The sequence below is a fragment of the Lonchura striata genome, chromosome 13 (genome assembly GCF_050655825.1).
Source record: "Lonchura striata isolate lonStrDom1 chromosome 13, ASM5065582v1, whole genome shotgun sequence".
Classification (NCBI taxonomy): Eukaryota; Metazoa; Chordata; class Aves; order Passeriformes; family Estrildidae; genus Lonchura; species Lonchura striata.
The window spans coordinates 17,240,363-17,260,142 of record NC_140715.1 but is presented as its reverse complement, the minus strand read 5'-3'; the positions used below and the strand labels follow the sequence as shown (position 1 = coordinate 17,260,142).

General features: G+C 65.1%; 2 protein-coding genes across 7 annotated transcripts; one reads left to right on the top strand and one right to left on the bottom strand.

The window, feature by feature from the left end:
• The first annotated feature begins 334 nt into the window (after positions 1–334).
• On the top strand, positions 335–6,373 carry HK3 (hexokinase 3). Of its 4 annotated transcripts, XM_085591493.1 has the most exons (19): positions 335–1,107; positions 1,235–1,387; positions 1,508–1,559; positions 1,633–1,795; positions 2,107–2,255; positions 2,414–2,563; positions 2,673–2,967; positions 3,046–3,229; positions 3,399–3,554; positions 3,674–3,907; positions 3,998–4,302; positions 4,380–4,519; positions 4,656–4,775; positions 4,860–4,955; positions 5,076–5,175; positions 5,297–5,480; positions 5,554–5,709; positions 5,878–6,111; positions 6,232–6,373. In XM_085591493.1, the coding sequence occupies exons 1-19, from the start codon at positions 1,004–1,006 to the stop codon at positions 6,371–6,373; spliced, it is 3,117 nt and encodes a 1,038-aa protein (XP_085447619.1). In that variant the 5' UTR covers positions 335–1,003. The 4 variants fall into 4 exon arrangements, with proteins under 4 accessions (XP_085447619.1, XP_085447617.1, XP_085447616.1 ...); XM_085591491.1 differs by having other exon boundaries at positions 1,235–1,559; XM_085591490.1 differs by having other exon boundaries at positions 1,235–1,559; positions 2,673–3,229.
• Positions 6,374–6,467: 94 nt separating this feature from the next.
• Positions 6,468–19,383, bottom strand: UNC5A (unc-5 netrin receptor A). Of its 3 annotated transcripts, none has more exons than XM_031506035.3 (16): positions 19,266–19,383; positions 11,129–11,350; positions 10,846–10,989; positions 10,666–10,769; positions 10,374–10,554; positions 10,093–10,260; positions 9,740–9,904; positions 9,466–9,654; positions 8,752–9,051; positions 8,573–8,660; positions 8,326–8,494; positions 8,015–8,248; positions 7,786–7,935; positions 7,527–7,691; positions 7,267–7,442; positions 6,468–7,058 (listed from the first exon to the last, which is right to left on the bottom strand). In XM_031506035.3, the coding sequence occupies exons 1-16, from the start codon at positions 19,378–19,380 to the stop codon at positions 6,899–6,901; spliced, it is 2,730 nt and encodes a 909-aa protein (XP_031361895.2). In that variant the 5' UTR covers positions 19,381–19,383; the 3' UTR covers positions 6,468–6,898. The 3 variants fall into 3 exon arrangements, with proteins under 3 accessions (XP_031361895.2, XP_085447620.1, XP_021386367.2); XM_085591494.1 differs by lacking the exon at positions 19,266–19,383 and adding an exon at positions 18,517–18,785; XM_021530692.3 differs by lacking the exons at positions 10,093–10,260; positions 19,266–19,383 and adding an exon at positions 18,517–18,795.
• Between the last annotated feature and the right edge of the window lie 397 nt (positions 19,384–19,780).

Genomic DNA, 19,780 nt, shown 5'->3' with positions numbered 1-19,780 from the left:
GTGGCTTTCCCCGTCCCTAGGCGGCTTGGCCGTACGCCCGCTCCCCGGGCCAGCGGGGCTTTGCCTGCCTCGTACCGAGCCTTGGAGGGATCCGCTCTGCGAGAGCATCCTCACGGGGAACGAGGGAGGGCGACCCGTGTCTAATTAACGGGACGAGCCGGTGCGGGCTCGTTAAACGCCGGGCTTGGGGCCGCGCTGCCGCCCGGCCGGGAGCGCGGAGCGGCCCCTCCCGCGGGCGGGGCCCGCAGCGCCGCCGCTCATTGGCCGCGCCGGGGCCGGCTCGCGGCGCGCCGACCAATGGCGGCGCGGGGCGCGGCTGTTGCCAGGGGGACGGCGGCGGCAACGGCCCCGCAGAGCGGCCCCGGACACCGGCCCGCACCACCGGGCCCACACCGGCCCCATACACCGGGCCCGCACACCGGCCCACAACACCGGCCCGCACCACCGGGCCCACACCGGCCCCATACACCGGGCCCGCACCACCGGCCCGCACCACCGGCCCACAACACCGGGCCCGCACACAGGCCCACACCGGCCCCATACACCGGGCCCGCACACCGGCCCGTACCACCGGCCCCATACACCGGCCCGCACACCGGGCCCACACCGGCCCCATACACCGGGCCCGCACACCGGCCCGCACCACCGGCCCGCACCACCGGGCCCGCACCACCGGCCCGCACCACCGGGCCCACACCGGCCCCATACACCGGGGCCGCACCACCGGCCCGCACCACCGGCCCGCACACCGGCCCGCACCACCGGGCCCACACCGGCCCCATACACCGGGCCCGCACCACCGGCCCGCACCACCGGCCCACAACACCGGGCCCGCACACCGGCCCCATACACCGGCCCCACACCGGGCCTACACCACCGGGCCCGCACACAGGCCCACACCGGGCCCGCACTACGGGCCCGCACACCACCGGGCCCGGCCACCGGCCCCATACACCGGCCCCACACACCACTGGCCCCACACACCGGCCCCTGCCCCGCCGCCATGGACAGCCGCAGCAGCCGGCCCGGGTCCCAGGACGGCCGGTTCGGCGCGGCGGTCAGAGCGGGCCAAAGGCGGAGTCTGGGCGCGCAGGAGCAGGACAGCCGGTACGTGGGCCGGTGAGCGGCTCCTGCCCCGCGGAGCCCGCTGCGGGGCCGGGGATGGGGCGGCGCAGCTTCCCCAGATCCCTCAGGCTGCTGCAGGGGGGAGATATCAGCCTCTGGCCTCTTGCAGATTGCAGGGACCCTCTTCTACCACCGCCCCCATGCTCGGCCCTATGACCGTGATGGGGCAGACCTGCCTCCTCCACGACCGCAGAGGCAGTGTGAAGCTAGTGCACAAGGATGAAAGTATGGACCCCTCATGGAGCATGGAGGTAGACAGCAGGTGGGAGCAGAGCTGGCTACAGGCCCCCCCAGCCCCACTGTGTGCCTGGACAAAGGCAGGCATTTCTCCTGTCCTGCAGGCCAGAGCTCAGTGGGTGACATGCCACCTCCCTCCATGCAGGTTCTTAGGAAACACTCAGAACCAGCTCCATGATAGCTCCACAACCACACCGGTAAGGCCCATCCCTGATCCAGTCATTCCCTGCCCTTAGCCTCTGCATCTCTGTCCTAATGCACCATCCCCAGATACAACGAGCCCTGCATTCACTCGTCATCCCACTGGAGAGGCTGCATGTTATGAAGGGCCACATGATGCAGGACATGTGCAAGGGGCTGAGCCGCCAGTCACACGCACAGGCCAAAGTGCGGATGCTGCCCACCTACATCTGCTCCACTCCCAATGGCACTGGTGAGGCAGCCCAGCCTGAGGATGAGCTGTTCTGCTATTGGCAGCCATGCACATCTCCCTGGAGTTTACCCTGGGGGTGCTGGGAGGGGTAAACCCTCTTAGATTAGTTATGGGGTCCATAAGCTTCTCCTCTGCCACTACCCAGTGCAGGGGCAGTAGCCAGAACCTTGTTCCCTTGGCCCTTCTGAGAGTTTCAGGCTCTCAGGAGTTTCCCCCATGAGTGACTGTCCCTGGGACAGGGCAAGGAGCAGATTTTGGGAGATCTGCCACAGGGAAAATCTCTGCCTGACACTGCCTCTGTTCCCCCATAGAGAAGGGCAACTTTCTGGTGGTGGAGCTGTGCCAGAACCAGGTTCGGACCCTGCTGGTGACCCTCTACGGAGATGGAAACATGAGCCCCCAAATGATGTACAAGATCTTTGACATGCCAGAGGGCATCATGCAGGGCGAGGGGGAAGCGGTATGAGGAGGCCATGGCAAAGGGTGGCTGGTGCTGGGCTGCCCAGCATCACGGAGGCTCAGCAGGGCTCCGGGCTGGTGTTGGAGGTCAAGGCTGCCTTCCACAGCCTGGGTACTGAGCAAGGCAAGCAGCCCTTACCCTCAGTCATGACTTTGCAGCTCTTTGACTTCATTGCACAATGCGTGTCCCATTTTCTGGCCGAGACCATCAGCTCTGACACCAACAGCTCTGACACCAACGGCTCTGAGCTGTACCTCCCCTTGGGCTTTGTGTTTCCCTTCAGCTGCCGGCAGACACAGCTGGACAAGGTGGGGGGGAGAGCCCTGTCCCAGGCTGTGACCACAGCACAGCACAGCAGCAGTGGGCAGAGGTGGTGGTGCACCAGAAGTCAATGGCTCTGCCGCATGCTCTCCACAGGCAGAACTCCTTTTCTGGTCCAAGGGCTTCAGCTGCAGTGGCGTGGTGGGGAAGGACGTGGTGCAGCTGCTGCAGGCAGCCATTGATAAGCAGATGAACCAGAAAAAGCAGGGTGAGGAGGAGGCCAATGAGACCGGTGGTGCTTGGCTGTCCTCATGGAGGGGCAGGAAATCCTCTCAATCTACTCCTGGACAGCCCTACCGTGTGCAAGTTGTTGCCCTGATTAATGACACTGTGGGCACCATGATGACCTGCAGCATAGAGGGGAGAGCCTGTGAGGTCGCCATAGTTGCAGGTGAGACGTGGGCACCGCGTGTGCCATGGTGGTGGGTCTGGGGGGCCGTGCTGGTGCTCAGCCCCATCACTCCTGCAGACAAGGGCTCCAACTGTTGCTTCATGGCCGAGGCGTACCTGGTGGAAACAGCAAAGGAGACCAGCGGGCGGATGTGTGTCAACACTGAGTGGGGCTGGTTTGGGGATGACGGCACCCTGAATGACATCTTCACACCCTATGATCAATCTGTGGATCAGGAATCTTCCAACCCTGGGGAGAAGAGGTGCTCCGTCTCCCCCAGAAAGGACAGGCTCCCCATCTATCCCTGAGCATGTCAGGCTCCACCAACAGGAGCACACATTCCCCTGCAATGCTCCTGGGTGCTCTTAAAGAGCCAAGGGGTGCTGCTAGGGAGGCATGACTAACTCCCATGTGGGCTCAAACCCATGCAGGTTTGAGAAGATGGTGGGCACCCTGTACATAGGGGAGATTGTCAGGCACGCACTGATTGCCCTGACTGCTGAGAAAGCTATCTTCACTGGGACCAATGCTGCTGTCCTGAAGGAGAAGGGAGTGTTAACAATGCAGCATGTTCTGGAGATCGTCAAGTGAGTGTCTGAGGACCAGGAGCTGCCGCGGGTGGGAGGATGGGGTGTGATGGATGGGTGTTCCTGGCTGCGGGCTGGTGAACCTGCAGGTTGCTGCAAGGCTGTGATCTGCCTTCTAGCAATGAGGACGGCATAACTGAAGTTAAGAGGATTCTGGAGGTTCTGGGGCTGCAGCCAAGCGAGCGGGATTGCGGCCGGGTGCAGCAGATCTGCCGGGCAGTGATGGTGCGTGCTGCCTCACTCCACGCCACTGGGCTGTCTGCCATTCTCAGCTACATGTGCCAGACCCGGGAACTGGATGCGCTCATGGTCAACGTGGGGGTGGAAGGAGAATTGTTCACGGGCTACCCCAGGTGATGAGGAACGCAGGGCTCCCAGTGGGGTGCTACCCCAGTGAGGTGCCTCACACACCTAGCCCATGCTATCCTCTTCATCCTCGGCAGGTTTGAGGAGATCCTGCTGAATGTGTCAAGGTTACTGTCCCCTGAGTGCATGGCCATCCTCGTGCCCTCGAGAGATGGCTCTGGGCGAGGGGCAGCCATGGTGACAGCAGTGGCTTTGCGCCTGGCAGCCCAGCGCCGTGCGGTGGACGAGGTGCTGGCCCCGCTACGGCTCAGCCGTGATGACCTGGAGAAAGTGCAGGCACTGATGAGGCAGGAGATGGACCGCGGCCTGTGTAAGGAGACCAATGCCACTGCCTCTGTCCGCATGCTGCCCACTTATGTTTCTCACACACCTGATGGCACTGGTAAGGGACAGGGACACTGGCAATGCGGTGCTGAGCAGGCTGTGGCCCTGCTAATGCACTGCGCTGGCTCCCTGCAGAGCAAGGCGACTTCCTGGCACTGGACTTGGGTGGGACCAATTTCCGTGTGCTGGTGGTTCGTGTGGCAGAGGAGGGCATCAGCATGGCCAGCGAGATCTACGTCATCCCAGCTGCCATCATGCAGGGCACTGGTGAGGAGGTGAGGCTGAGGACTTGTGACCAGTGGCTGGGGTGAGGGTGTGGGCATTGCCTCCCTATGGCCATGATGGGGCTGGGAAAGGCCCCCCCAGCATTGCCCCAACCTAGACCATGCTGACAATGGCCACTATCCACAGCTCTTTGACCACATCCTGGACTGCATCATAGACTTCCAGATGAAGCAGAAGCTGGTGACACACATGCTGCCTCTCGGCTTCACCTTCTCCTTCCCCTGCAAGCAAGTGGGCCTGGATAAGGTGAGGGGGTGACTCCAGCACCAGGACGGTGGGAAGGACCTCAGGATGTGTGCTGCCCTGGCCCCTGATCTGCCACTCTTGCAGGCATTGCTGCTGACCTGGACCAAAGGCTTCAGCGCCTCAGGCTGCGTGGGAGAGGACATTGTCCAGCTGCTGCGGGATGCTGCCCAGCGCAAACGGGTAGGGAATGTTTGGTGGCCTGTCCCTGTCCAAGGTAGGGGGACCTGCATCCAGGCAGTATCAGCCCCAGGAACTATCTGGGTGCCACTAGACCACGTGTCCTCATCTCCTATTTGGCAGCACTTAGGGATGCAGGTGGTGGCTCTGGTCAACGACACAGTGGGAACCATGATGGCCTGTGGTTATGATGACCCCAGATGTGAAATCGGCCTCATTGTGGGTGAGGTGCACCTCTGCATCCAGGAGATCCCCCATTTCCTCACCACCCCTCTGCCCCACATGGCATGGCCACGTGCCTCTGCCAGAAGTGTGATGGGGTGACACCAGCATGGGGCCTGCAGGGACAGGGACCAATGCCTGTTACATGGAGGAGATGAGGAACGTGGGCACTGTGGAGGGGGACGAGGGCCGCATGTGCATCAACATGGAGTGGGGGGCCTTTGGGGACAATGGCTGCCTAGACCATCTCTTCACCCACTTCGACAAGGTGGTGGACGAAAGCACCATCAACCCGGGCAAGCAGAGGTGGGTGAGGGCCCTGGGGCAGAGGGGGCTGGGAGCGGATGGCTGTGCCTAGCTGAGGCTGTGCCTTGGGTAGGTTTGAGAAGCTCATCAGCGGCATGTACCTGGGAGAGATCGTGCGTCAGATCCTGATGGTAATGGTAGAGAAACAGCTCTTGTTCCAAGGAAAACCCTGCCCCAAACTCCAGACCAAGGACATCTTCAAGACCAAGTTCCTCTCTACCATTGAGCTGTGAGTGTTGAGCTTCCATGGGCTCCCTGAATCCAGGGTGGGGGTATCAGAACACCGGGAGAGAAGCCAGGTTACACTGACATGGCACAGACAAGGTGATGCTTAAGGGATGGGGACAGTGATGGGGTTGGGAACTCTGCTGCTAACAGTGGCACTGGTCCGGAGCAGCAATGGACTGGCCCTGGGGCAGATACGGGCCATCCTGAACGAACTGGAGCTCGATGCCACCTTCGAGGACAGCGCGCTGATGCGGGAGGTGTGCCAGACCGTGTCCCTGCGCGCGGCCCAGCTCTGCGCTGCTGGCTTGGCTGCTGTGGTGGAGAAGATGCGGGAGAGCCGAGGCCTGGACCAACTGTCTGTCACTGTTGGGGTGGATGGCACCTTGTACAAGCTGCACCCCTGGTGAGTGAGGCAGCAGGCACCCATGGGGCATCCTTGCCCTATGAAGGGGTCTGTGGTGGGTGGCATGGTGTGCATAGGGTCGGAGCGTCAGTCCTCACCCTCCCTTTCTGTCCTGCCTAGCTTCTCCAGCAACCTCCAGAAGACACTGAAGGACCTGGCACCCAAGTGCAATGTGACCTTCCTGCTGTCAGAGGATGGCTCAGGGAAAGGGGCCGCGCTCGTGGCAGCTGTGGCCTCTCGTGCTGCCAATGCCATGGAATAGCCACCACTCCAATAAAGCTCTTTGGTCTGCACCTCCATCTTCTGGGGGTACCCTGGGGGGCGTGGGGCAGCGCATGGCCGGGCACAGCCCCACGTAGCAATATATATAGAATTTATTTACATTCACGTCCGGCAGACCCCCCGCCCGCGGCACCGCTATGTACATAAGGCCAAGTGTAAATACTTGAATGCACTTAATACAGAATTAAAAAAACGGGCTTTACACAACACGGCACGGGGCCCGGGGCCGCCTGGCCCCACACGCAGACACCACGACGGCACCGCACGCACGACGCACACCCAGTGCCCCCCCAGTCCCCCACCATGGGGCTCTGGGACCCCCAGGGCTGGGCTGAGTCCCGCTGCCACAGTGCTGGAGGGGCCTGACTGCCATGGGGCAGGAGCATCCTGCCCTTCCAAGGGGGCCAGGTAGCCCTCCTCGTGTGCTGTGGGGCAGGAGAAGCTTGGTGGGCCAGCCAGGGCCCCCCTTAGCCCCACGGTGGTGGTCCCCTGGGACCCGCCATGCTCAGCACTCAGCCTCGGAGAAGAGGGCACCGTCCTGCTTGCCGACCTCGGCCACGGCGGCAGCCAGCTGGGAGAGGTTGCCATTGGGGAAGTGCCGTGCTTCCCACAAGTTGAGGATCATGGCTGTGGGGCTGGCCTTCGAGGCGAAGAAGCTGAGATGGCTGGAAAGGGACGGAGGGACCACGTCAGGGCACAGAGGTAGCTCCACATCCCATTATCAACCCCGTGCTAACCTCACCTTGTTCAGCAGCCCTCTACTGGGATCTCACAGCATTCCAGCATCCATCCATAGGAGCAGGATGAGGCCTGAACCCCTGCCCCCATCCACCATACCACCCCATCCCCAGCACTATCCTCAGTCTGCATTACCTATCAAGGTTGAGCTTTTGTGCCAGTGTCCTCCAGTCGGCTCCCCGTGTGCCCGGCGGGTCCAGGCTGCTGATGATCTTTTGGCGGATGAGGAAGGGGATCTTGAAGGCACTGGGGCCCACCAGAGCTGGGGTGCCCACCTCGTCGGGGACCAGCCAGTCTGAAAACCTTGTGTCCTGGGAGAGAGCACAAGCAGGGAGAGAAAAGGATGTGAGGCAATCCTATGGGCACCCCCAGGAATGGCCTGGTCCTGCCTTCACCTTGGCAATGTTGAAGTTGACAGTGAAGCTCTGCCCATCTCCCTCCACCTGCCAGACCCAGATCTTGCAGGCCAGCTCACAGGTGCTGGTGCTCAGGCGCTCCAGAGTGAAGGTGCAGTGCAGGAAGGGCTGCAGCCCGCTCCAGATGTGGTAGAAGGGGATCTCCTGCAGTGAGGTGACAGAGCTGGGTGTGTCAGAGTGGCAGGGACACCTCCCTCCACCTCTAACCCCATCCCCACACACCGGCCAGCCTCCTCACCTGGTAGCTGGCGAGGAGCTTGCTCTTCCAGAGGGAGCTGGGCATATCATGGATGGAGAGGCGCAGGTTGTGGTAGCTGTCCTTGAAGTGCAGCACCCGGGGGGCTCCGATCAGCTGCCCTCCCAGCTGCTTCTCCAGCTGGATCACCTCCTGCCAGCACAAACAGCAGTCACACCAGGAGCACAGCTCTCTCTCCAAGCCGGGATGGGCAGGTTGGGGACCCCGGTACCTTGAGGACGTCCTGGGTGTCACTGAGGCAGTAGACACGGATGTTGTACTCCAGCGAGGGGCAGGCGGCTGGCGCGAACAGGACCAGCTTGAGGCGCTTGGAGGCCGCCATGCTGAGGGACTCCCCGACCAGGGCAAAGCGCCCCAGCTGCTCCGTGAACACGTAGCAAGCCTGCGCTTCCAGCTGGCAGTAGTACAGCTCTGTGCACGGCTCAGCGCCCAGCTGCAGCACGTCCTACGGCACCCAGGCAGAGATGCAGCTCAGCCGTGGCCGTCCCTCCTCCATCCCTGCAACCCCTCGCCCCTGCTCACCTCCCACGTGCCCTCGCACGACTGCTTCTTCAGCCGGATGCTCCAGTTCTCAGCACTGGCTTCCACGCAGTGCCCCATGGCCAGGATGGCGGGGCGGGTGAGCAGGACCCCGGGGGGGCCACAGCTGACGATGGGGCTCAGCAGCGTCTGGCAGCCAGCCAGGGGCAGCCTGGGGCAGCGATGGGGGAGCCGAGTCAGGACAGAACCCCCTCCAACAGCCCCGTGCCCCAGCAGCCCCGGCACCTACCTCACCTCCTCCTGCTTGTGCAGGGTCAGGTAGACCTCATAGATCTTCCCCCGTGGGATAGCATCGGGTGGGATGAGCAGGCTGATCCCTGGGTGGGAATGGGGGTGCAGGCAGGGGGTGAGCCCCATGAGGACCCTGCCTGGCCTGGGCAGTGCTCTGGAATCCCCACCCCGCTGTACCTGTGTTGGGGATCATGAGCCGCCCCCCCAAGAAGTTGAAGGTGCCATAGGCCATGTTGTTGGTGCCGCGGGGCAGGGAGCGGAAGTAGCTCTGTGTGGAGAGCCGGGCCACGAAGTCAGCACCCTCGGCGGCGGGCGAGCTGTGGTGCAGCGTGTGCCGTCCAGCACCCAGCGGGCTCAGCAGGTGCCCATTGGGCAGCTGGAGCTTGGCAGGGCCGTCCTGGCGTGGGCAGAGCGAGCCCTGGTAGGTCATGGTGGTGGTGCTGAGGTCTGGCTGGATGGTGAGCAGGCTGGGGTTGTCTGCAGCACAGAGCAAGCGACTGTGGTGCCGGGGCAAGGCGGAAACAGGGCGTCCCCAGCAATGGTACACGGGCACAGTCAGCTCGACAGGGCATGGGGCACACAGTCCCTGCCCCATAGTGAGGAGCCCATAGGACACAGCCACCACCCTGGGGATCTGACCCTATGTGGCACAGAGCACTGACCCCGCAGTCAGGGACTCTAAGATGCAGAGTTCCTGTCCCTAGGTCAGGGATGCCATAAGGCAAAGAATCAGCTCAAGACCAAGGACCCCACAGTGCACAGAACCCCACCCAGGGGTGCCCTGTAGCAGACAGCCCCTGCCCAGAGATCCCCTGACAGGTTTGGCCACCTGCAGGTCCAAGGGACACCATGTCCCAGTGTGGGTGCACTATCCCTGCAACGCTCACTCACCAGCCTTGCTGGGTTTGATGCTGACGGGCTGGAAGCCGGCAGTGAGGATGGAGGAATCGGCCACATCAGCATCCAGACCCCCCTTCTTGCGGCAGTACACCAGCACCCCCACCAGCAGCAGCAGCACCAGGCACACGGCCACGGCCACCAGCCCCACGTACAGTGCTACGTCCTCTGCGCCGGGGGCAGCTGTGTGGGGCAGGCCATCAGCACACATGGTCTCTCCCCGGTCCCCTCTCCCAGGGGACAGCCCTGCCAACCCCGCTGTGCTCACCGTGGGTGCAGAGCTCAGAGGTGCAGTTACGGGTGTCCAGCTCGGGGCCGTGGCAATCCCGGCCTCCGTTGCGTGGCGCTGGCTCCGAGCACTCGCGGCTGCGCCAGTGGGTGCATTCGGCCCCGCACTCCGACCATTTGCTCCACTCCGACCAGGCGCCGTCCACTGCAGGCACAGCCTGGGGTCAGCGCCCTGCTGCCACCCCTTTTCCCTGCCCCGGGGCCGGCAGAGACGGACACACAGGGGAATTGGAGGACAAGACATCTGGTGGGGACTGGGACTGCAATGGGCGCAGTGGGGAGTGCAGCATCGGCACGACGGGGCAGTGGCGGTGCCCTGAGCAGGGCAGGTACCTGGGCAGAGGGTGGTGCAGGCGGTTTTCTGCACATTTTGGCCCTCACAGAAAGCACCCCCATTGAGGGGTGTGGGGTTGGTGCACGTCCGGCTCCGCTTCTGCCAGCCCCGTCCACAGCTGGTGCTGCAGCCTGACCACTGTGTCCACGTCGACCAGCCGCCGTTCACTGGGTGGAGAGGGACCTGTCAGCACCCTGCCGCTAAGGGGACGCAGGTTGGGACAGGACAGGGAGAGTGACACCAGGGCAGCATGGTGGGGACTGGCGTGGAGGGGCCATACCGTAGACAATGATGGCAGCAGAGGCGCTGCGGCGACGGGCCACAATGTTTTTAGCCACGCAGGTGTAGTTGGCGGTGTCGGCCAGGCGGGCCTGACGCAGCACCAGGCTGTGCTCTGGCGTCACGTAGACGTTGGCATCCAGTTCCGGGTCCACCAGCTCCTCGTTGCGCAGCCACTCCACCTGTAGGGCACAGGGAGGTCACTGGGTGCCTGCCTGGGATTGCACACATCATCGCCCTGGGTGAGGGGGATCCTCAGCCACATCCTGTCCTACCCAGCTGCGGGGACCCACCTCGGCGGGTGGGATGCCCTCGGGAGGGCGGCAGGGCAGCACGATGCCCTGCTCAATGGAGACCTCCCTGGCTGTCGGCTCCTGCTCGAAGTTCTTGCGCAGATCTGGGGAGGCACAGGGGTGAGATGGGGGGCTGGGGCCGGCGCCCCGCACTCTGTCCAGACACCTGCAGACACTCACAGGCGATGCGCACGAAAGCCTTTTGGCTCTTGGTGGTGCCGGAGGAGCTCCAGGCCACGCACTGGCACCAGTACTCCTCCAGCCCAAAGATCTTCTCCACTTGCTGACGGGTGACCTCGATGCGCACTTCCATCACTGGCAGCCCTGGGACCGGACAGTGGCACGTCACACTGGTATGCCGGGAGCTGTCCCTGCTGCCCCAGCCCCAGGCAAGCCCCGCCAAGAGTGGCACACGTGGCTTCCCAGGAGCGGGGCTGGCACCGCCGCTCCTGCTGGCGCTCACCAGTGCTGCGGTCGGTGCTGTGCTGCGTGACGTGGTCACCTTGGTGCACCCACTCGCCGTTGCACTTGAAGTAGATCTGCGTGGCAGGGGTGGCACGGCAGGCCAGGCTCACTGCCTTGTTCTTCACAATGTAGACATCCTCCGGCTCCAGCTGGAAGTGTGGCAGCAGGTCCGAGGATGCGCCAGATGCTGGGTTGGCCACGGTCGCGCTTTGCTGAGCACCTGTGGGGAGATGGGGCTTGGCCACCTCCACGTGCCCTGGCTGGGACATCACCCACGCCAGACAGCCCCATGCTAGTGGCCCTGTGCCTCCCCACTGTCCCTTCCACCAGCAGTGCAGCAGCCCTCTCCCACCCTGCCATCCATCAGGGAAAGCAGCCACACAGTGGCTGCGCCCGCTGAACCCTTGCCGATCCCTCATGTCCACACTTAGCACTAATGAAAAGGAAATGTAGTGTGACCAACAAGGGCCATTGCTCACGCCTCCAGGGCGCCTGCCACCCCCTTCTCCAGCACACTGAGAGGCACTGACCAGGGGCCACATCCTGCCCTGCTGCACCCCAGAGTGGCACAGGGATGCTGGACAAGCCGTGGTGACACGGCAGGGTAGCACAGCAGTGCGCCCTGTCCTGTGTCACTGATACCCATGTGGGGGCTGGCTGTCCCCAGGGTGGTGAGGATGGCTCAGTGCTGGACACACAGACAGCCAGGGTGACAGTAGTGCTGGGGACATGACACATGGCACAGTCCCACAGTATCCACATGCCCCAACCCAGACAAGGCCAGGTGTCTCTTCTGCCCCCACCCATCAGTGTCTGCTGTGGAAAGAGTTAATAAACCAGGGCCCTAAATAAGCATTTGATTAACAAACGATAAAATAGCGATTGTGTCACTGAATGAAGCTGTAATTGCTGCTGCTAATTGGCTGGTTAGGATTTAATAAGCAATTAAATGGGATGGAATGCGCAGTAATTAAGTACCTTCGTTTGGCAACCACCAGCCACTCCCCATGTGCCCGTGGGACCCCACTGCCTGTGCCCACCCCGGCTGGCTCCCGCCCGGCACGGCCGCCTGCGTGACGGGAACGCGAGCGACACGCGGGTCCCTTGGGCCCTGCCTGAACCCCCAGGGAGGCTCCAAGCCCTGCCGCTCCCCCCAGCTGGCTCGGGCCCCTCGGAGCCGGGCAGCGGGTGCCGAGGAGCCCACCGCGATGCCCCCCGGGACGGGCAAGGTGCGGCAGCTAATTTACGCGGGGAAGATAAACGGCGACCATAACGCGCCGGTTATTACCCCATCAGCACTTTTACAATGTCACTGGCAATTAATTTAATTAAAACTCCTGTCGGGGATATACTGGCGTCTCATATTTCACTGGTTTAACGACCCCCCCCCCCCCCAGCCGCAGCCTGGGGCCGGCCCGGGGGTCACGGCTCGGACAGGCGCTGCGGTCCCCGGTGCGGGGCTGTCCCCGCGCCGGCTGCGGCACAGCTCGCCGCATCACCCGCGGGTCCCACCGCTGTGCCTGCTGCTCGGGCACTCCGGGTGCCCACACTGCACTACGCATGCTGGCATGTGGGCTCTGGGTAAATAAACCCAATTTATTTATGAAATGCCATGTTTGCTGCTGCACAGCATCGCGGCTGCCTCCCGCCCGGGCGGCTGTAGCAGACGCGCCGGGTGAACTGTGCTGCGGGACCAGCTTTTTAATCACACGTGAAATGAGTACAGCGATTGCCGAGCTGCGTGTCTATCCATCACGGCTGAGTGGAGGGGCGCAGGAAGCCTGGGACCAGCAGCAAGGCATGGAGGAGGCAGGATGGGTATGGAGCCCCCGCAGCTGCCCACCCAAGCGGGGTGCTGGGTGCATTGTGGGCAGAGCGGGGGGAGCACGGACAGCAAACAGAGCTGGGGATGTGCAGTGAGTGGCAGAGCCAGCCCTGGCTGTCCTGCTGCTGAGCACTGGGCCAGGCACTGGTGAGGCTCTGTGCTGTAGTGTGGGCATGGATGGAACCATGGGGCACAGCCAGGAGGCTGGAGCTAGCCTGGAGCCCTGTGAGGGAGCAGGGGAACTGTGGTCTGGGTGCCCCATGCACCACAGGCACCCCCTTCATGACGACCCTACACACCGTGGGCTCTGCACGCTCTACGAGCACCCCACGCACCCTCTGACCACCTAATGGCCCACGGCCACCCCACGCGTCACAGTTATGCCAAACACCTTGGCATCTCATACGCTGTGGATGCCACATGCTCTGTGGGCACCTCAGATTCTATGGGCACCCCACGCTCTTCAACCACTCCACGCACTTTGGGCCCCCCGTGTCCTGTGGAGCCCTCCACTCCGCAGCCATTCTTCACAGCGTGGGCATCTCCCACACCACAGACACATCCCACAGCACAGGCGCCCTGCACCCCACCGGTGCCCCGCACTCTGCAGCCACCCCCACGCACTGCGGGTCCCCCGCGTCCTGTGGGTGTCCCCCCCCCCGTGGGTGCGGGCGCAGCGTGGGCGCCCCGTGGGCAGCGGTCCCCCGCGTGGCGTGTGCCGGCTCCCGCGCCCGCCCGGCGCTCACCTGCCGCTGCGCTGCCATGGAAACAGGAGAGATGCTTATGTCACCTTGGCAAAGGGAACCGCGGAACTTCGGCGGGGACGGCGAACAAGCCGCCGGGGTGGGGTGGGGTGGGGGGCGCTGGGATCCACACACCCCTCGCCCCTCCCTCACCCTGGCAGGGCACAGCCTCGGCCGTGCTCCCTGCAGCCGAAGGAGTGACTGGGAGCGCGGTTTGCTCCAGCGCCGATAAATCTGAGCCAGTAAAGTCGGTGCATTAAGCAGGGTTTTAATATCAATTATCCCCCCAACACGTGGGCTAACGAGTGGTGCTTGATGGAGGGGAAGGGTGGTGGGCTGGGGAACAAGTCTGCCACACCCAGCTCAGGGTGCAGAGGGGAGGGGGACACCCCGCTCTGAGCTCTGGGAACCCGCCCCTGCCTTCGTCACAGCACTGTGGGACCCCCAGCTGCTCCTGCCCCCCATGTCCAAAGCTCCCCCTGTTTCCTGCCACTCCAGGTGGTCACACAGCCTCTCACAGGAGCACCTGGGCTCCCCAGCAGCAGAAACACCAGGTGTGCTGATGTTATGGTCAAAGAGAGACCACAGGACACTGCACTGCTCATTTTGGGGGCTGGTGGGGTGGGGGGACACTGATAGAACACACCAGGCTCCGGTGGGTGCCCCAGTATAGTCCCTCTGGTCCTCAAGGGGCTGATCCTGCCTGGGTGACAGTGCCGAAGTCCCCAGTGGTGCCGGGAGCAGCCTGGTGGGTGCCTCTGTGCCTGCCGCGGGGAGACACTGAGAAGGTCAGCGTGCTCTTGGCGAGGAGAGGCTGCCCGCCGGTGGCTGCGGCAGCGCCAGCCCCAGCACGGCCCGTGGGTGCCCACGCGGCACAGCTGCCCCTGGGAGGGAGCAGGTAGCTGCTGGCAGTGCCACAATGGCATGGATCTGTCTAAACGCTGCTGCCCACCACGTCAGCCGCCCCCGATGGGGCATCCCACCCCATCCTCCCTCTGCCCCCGCCCTCTCCATGCTCCCCTCACTGCTGCTGCCACTGTGCGGGTCCCCACAGCAGCGTGGGGACCTCAATGCCAGCACCTGCCTCCACCACTGTGCCCCTCGGTGGCTCTCCCCGATCCCCGTGGGCTTTGCAGCCGGCAGATTTGCTCCCAGCTGGTGCCCCATCCATCGTGTCCGTGCCAGGCCTGGCACACCATTAACATGAAAGATTTCCTCACACTTTGCTGGTACTCTGCACCCCAGCATCAGGTAATTAAAGCCATAATTGCTGCTGATTGCTCTGGCCTTAACGAGGGAAGGGTGGGCATCAGGGGAGGGCAGAGGGTGCCCCTGTGTTCCCAGGGGAGCCTGGGGGTGCCAACCCTGCACGCAGGGGTCCCCGTCGCTGGCACTTTGCTCTCTGCAGGGTGCAGAGAAGGGAACTGGCACAAGTCGCCACAATCAAAAAGCTCGTCTGAGGCTTTGAGCTGGGACCATGCTGCTGAGAGAGGCTGGCTCTGAGGCGCGATCAGCTGGTGCTGTCTCTGGGAGACCCCCCGAGCCATGGGCCACAGCTCTGCCCAGCTGCTCTGACCCTCACCTGGGGCATCAGGACATCGGCAAACACTTCCCTTGCGCCCACCCCTCCACCCCACACAGTGCCACAGTAACGCCAGGCGGGTGCCAGCGCCAGCCCCGGCTGGGCAGAGAGCCAGCAGGGTCGGATGCCAACGCTGGGCAGCAGGACCCGGCTCCTGGCCAGCCTGGCGTGTGCTGAGCACTGGGGACGATGCGACTGTGGGCACAAGATGCCAACACGGCCTCCACGCTCCAATGGGCACCGTGTCCCCGGGGGTGCCCCCTCCCTACCTTGGACCGTGTCCCCAGTTTTCTGGCGTGTCCCCACGAGCTGGCCATTGTCCGGGTCCCTCAGGCGTGTGGCCCACGTGTGCCACGGGGGAGGCTGGGTGGAGGTGCCTGTCTCCCGGTGAGTGCCTGGCAGCGTCTGGGCGCTGATGAAGCGAGTGCTGCTTGTGAATGAATTAGGCGGGTTTGCATGACAATGGAGCTGCCTAATTACGGATTTGAGCTGATACTGCTCTCCCCATTACATGCAATTAGCATGTGCCAGGGCGGGCAGGGCTCCCAGCGCCCGCCCAGGGCTGCACGCCCTGGCTGTGCCCGCACATGACCCCCGCTGCACCATGCCCGGGGTCTGAGGACAATGGTGCCAGTGCCACCAAAGGCAGCCGGAGGTGGCAGCCCCCCACCCAGGGATCATCTCTGCCTGTTTGAAGGCTGCCAGCCCTGCCATCCAGTGCTGGGCATTCTTTCCCAGGCACACACACAGAGCAGGAGAGGGGACCCGTTCCCGACCAGCTCTGGGTAGCTGAAGAGCTCTGTAGCCCCCAGGCCCCCTGTGCCAGCAGGACTCGTGCCAAGATCTACCAGCCCCTGTCAGCAGCACGGCATGGGGAAGGGGTCCCGTGCTCAGTGGAGGATGAGGGGGTCCCCCAGCCCAGTCTAGCACTGGGATGGTGGAGGACACAAGACTGACCCGGTGCAATGTGTGGGAACTGTCGCTGGGATCTTGATCCCGGGAAACCGAATGGGTTTCCTGACTCTCCTTTAATTGACTCTCCTTTAATTTCTCCTAATTGAGAAAAGGAAAAACTCTGGCCAAGCCCTGGCCCCACCGGGAGGAGCGTCAAGGTCACCTCAGTCCTGCATCCCATCGGGATGGGCAGGGACAACACTCCCAGGTGCCAGTGTCCAGCCCCACAGTCTCTCCCCTCTCACCCACGGGTGTCACCCAGCGGTGACAGCAGCCCTGGCACCTCACAACCATCCGGCAGCAAGGGCTGAGGGACCTGGGGCCTGAGAACCCCATCCTGCAGGAGGTCCAGCAGAGCAGGGTCTGGGGCCCATGGGGAACCTGCCTGACACCCCCTGAAGCAGCACCCAAAGAGCAGCAGACGGCAGAGCCGAGGGGTACTGGGCAACTGGGACTGGCTGGATGAGGACAGGGTCCCAGTGTGCCCAGTCTGGAGCCAGCCCACCTCAGCCTTCCCGTGGGCAGACACGCAATACATGGACCAGCGATTGTGCTGACAGACAGAGCAGTGCTGGCACGGAGGGTGCACCCCTGGGCACAGGGAAGGGGGGACAGTGGGACATGCACAGCACTCAGTCCCCATGCCAGCATCCCCTGGGCACCGGGCATCAGTAACAGGCTGGTCTCGTGTGCTGCTGGCCACCCCGGTGGGCCAGGCTATGAGGTGCCTGCGGTGGCTCCGGGGGTGCCCAGCCCCTGGTGGCACCGTCAGCATCCCGGTTCCCTCCCGCAAGCACCTGCCAGGCTCTGCACGGTTTGATGTAGTGCCAGCCCCGCGTGGCACCGAGCCAGAACAAACAGCCCTGGGCAGGCTGCGTCTGCCGCGTGCTCGTGCTGACAGCCGGCACGGCAGCTCCCCGGTGCCCGGCAGCTCCCCGGTGCCCGGCAGCTCCCCGGTGCCCGCCACCCCGCACTCCTGCCTGCCCCACGGAGCCCCCAGTGCCCAGCCAGGCACAGGTTGTAGGATCATGTATGATGCAACGACCAGGGGTGCCAGGCTGTGGGGCATCAGGCTATGGAGTGCGGTGGCTGGGGGCTGTCTGCTGGAGCCCGGGGGTCCCTGGCAGCCCAGGGGAGTTCAGCAGCACAACACGGCTCGTGTGGGGTTAGAGCAGAGTCCCTGGCCCCGACCAGAGGAGCTGGAGCAGGAGCCGCTGTGGGGCTGGGGCAGGAGATGAGCTAGGGCCTGGCACTGGCTACAACCATGCCACGGGGAATGGCCCACGGCACAACTGGCCAGGGGCAGCTCTTGGGAAGGACCCTGCCCCTCTGTCCCTGCCCACCTGCCGGTGCAGCAGCCCAGCAGGGCAGCCCCCCACCTTGGGGACTTGCCCCTCGCTGCTGGCCATGGGTGGCCCCCACTCCTCACTGCTGTTCTCGCCCTTCCCTGCGGGCACCAGCGGGTGGGCAGCGGGGGTGCTGCTCCACCAGCAGGCAGGGGCCCTTTGCCTGAACACCTGGGTTCACTGTCCCCAACCCGTGGCCTGACGACCCTGGTGAGAGAAACCCTGCAATGCCACGCTGTGCCATGCTATGCCATGCTGTGCCATGCCTTGCCAGGCTGGAGCAGAGGCCCAGCCTGCCCCGTTTGTGCCCAGCAGTGGCTGTGCAGGTGACTGGCTGTGAGCTGTTTGCCAAGCCAGCGATGGGGACTGGCACCACACCACACTGCCCGAGCCGGTGCTGGCACCTCCGGGCTCCTCACACCTCCAGTCACAGGGCTGGCATGAGGTACTCTGGTGCACCCCCTGCCCTTTTGCCCCCCATCTCCATCCATCCTCACAGTTCCCACGCGTGCCATAGGGACAGCCGTGGTCCATGCCCAGCTGGGTGCCACAGCACCCTCCATAGAGGGTCTCCTGCACCCAAGGGGTGCCCACCCACCGCGCCGTCTCTGCAGCGTTCTCCTGCAGACGGGGCCATGCTGGGAACGCCGGGTCCCTGGGGATGCCCAGACGGTTTCGGGCAGCACTGGGGCTTCAGCCCCTCTGGGTGTCTGCCGTGCCCACCAACACACCCAACCCACGCTAGGGGACATTTTTGCTGGCGGGTGGAGGGTCAGGGGGCCGGGACCCTCTGGACCCCGTCCCCTCCACGAGCCCCCCGCAGAGCTCACGTCCAGCCTCGCGCAGCTCCCCGCCCCCAGCCTGGTCCTTTGTCTGCAGCCGCCACTTCCCGTCTGCCGTGACACCTGCCAGCGGCCGCCAGCCCCGGGCACCCACCGTACTCCCGGCCGCCGACCCCACGGACCGGCCGCCGGAGCGACCAAGCCCCGGGGATCCACCCGGCCGCTCCCGCTCCTGCCGGGTCCTGTCCTGGGGGAAATTGCCGGGGGCAGCCGTGCTCCGGACCGTCCGCGTCTGCAGCACCACCGATAGAGTCCCGCATACTGCCCGCGTCACGACCACCCACGCGCACCCCCGCGGCGTGACAGCACCCTCCGGGCTATCCCGTCACCGCGGTCCCCCGTGTCCCGGCCAAGTGACGGCAGCGGCAGGAGCACTGTGCCAGCGGCAGGGATGCTGTGCGCTGGGCAGGGACGCCACGCGTGGGGCAGGTGCGCTGCGGACACCGCTGCCCGGCGCTGGCAGGGCCCGGGGGAGCGGAGCCGTGGCGGGGAGCGCCAGCCCCCCCCAGTGCGGGCAGCGTCCGGGGCAGTGCCGGCGGGACACGCGTGTGCGGCCACGCTCGGGCAAGGGGCGGGGGGCGGCAGCGCCCGCCGTGGGGCGGGGGACACATCCCCGTTCCCCACCAGCACCCGAGCCTCCCACAGCCCTCGGGCATCCCGCACGGCGAACGAGCGGCCGCCGTCCCCGTGAGGGCACCGGCGTCCCACAGGACGCCCACCCGCCGCCGCTCCCCGGGTGACCTTGCCCGGCGCCCAGTCTCGGTGCCGGGTCCCCGCCGCGCCGCCGGGCCCCCCTCCCGCCCGGTGCGCGGTGCCCGCCCGCGGGAGGCGGCGGTGACTCACCGGCGGCGGCGAGCAGGGCAGCGGCGAGCAGGGCACCGAGCGGCCCCGGCGCGGCGGCGGCAGCGGCGGCGGCGGCGGCGGGGGGGGCCCGGCGGCGGGGCGGCCGCGCACCCATGGCGCGCCCCGCGGAGCGCTGCGGGGCGAGGGAGCAGGGCGGGCCGCGCTCCGCGCCGCCCTCAGCGGGCCATGGCGCCCCCGCCACCGCCACCGGCCCCGCCGCGGCTGCCGCCCGCCGCCGCGCCGCTCCGCTCCGCCCGGGCGCCGCCAATGCGGGGCGGGAGCGCGGACCCGCCCGCGGAAGGGACGGCGCAACAGCTGGGCGCGCCCCCGCCGCCGCCCCCCGCCCGCAACGCCGGCACCGCTCCCCCCGCCTCTGCACACACCCGAGCGGGCACGGCGGGTCCGCACCGCGCCCGAGCGCGGAGCAGCGCGGCTCCCCCGGCTTGCATCCCCCCCGGGCACGGCGCATCCCCCGGCACGGCGGTACTCCCCTCTCCGGGACGCCCGCGGGCTCT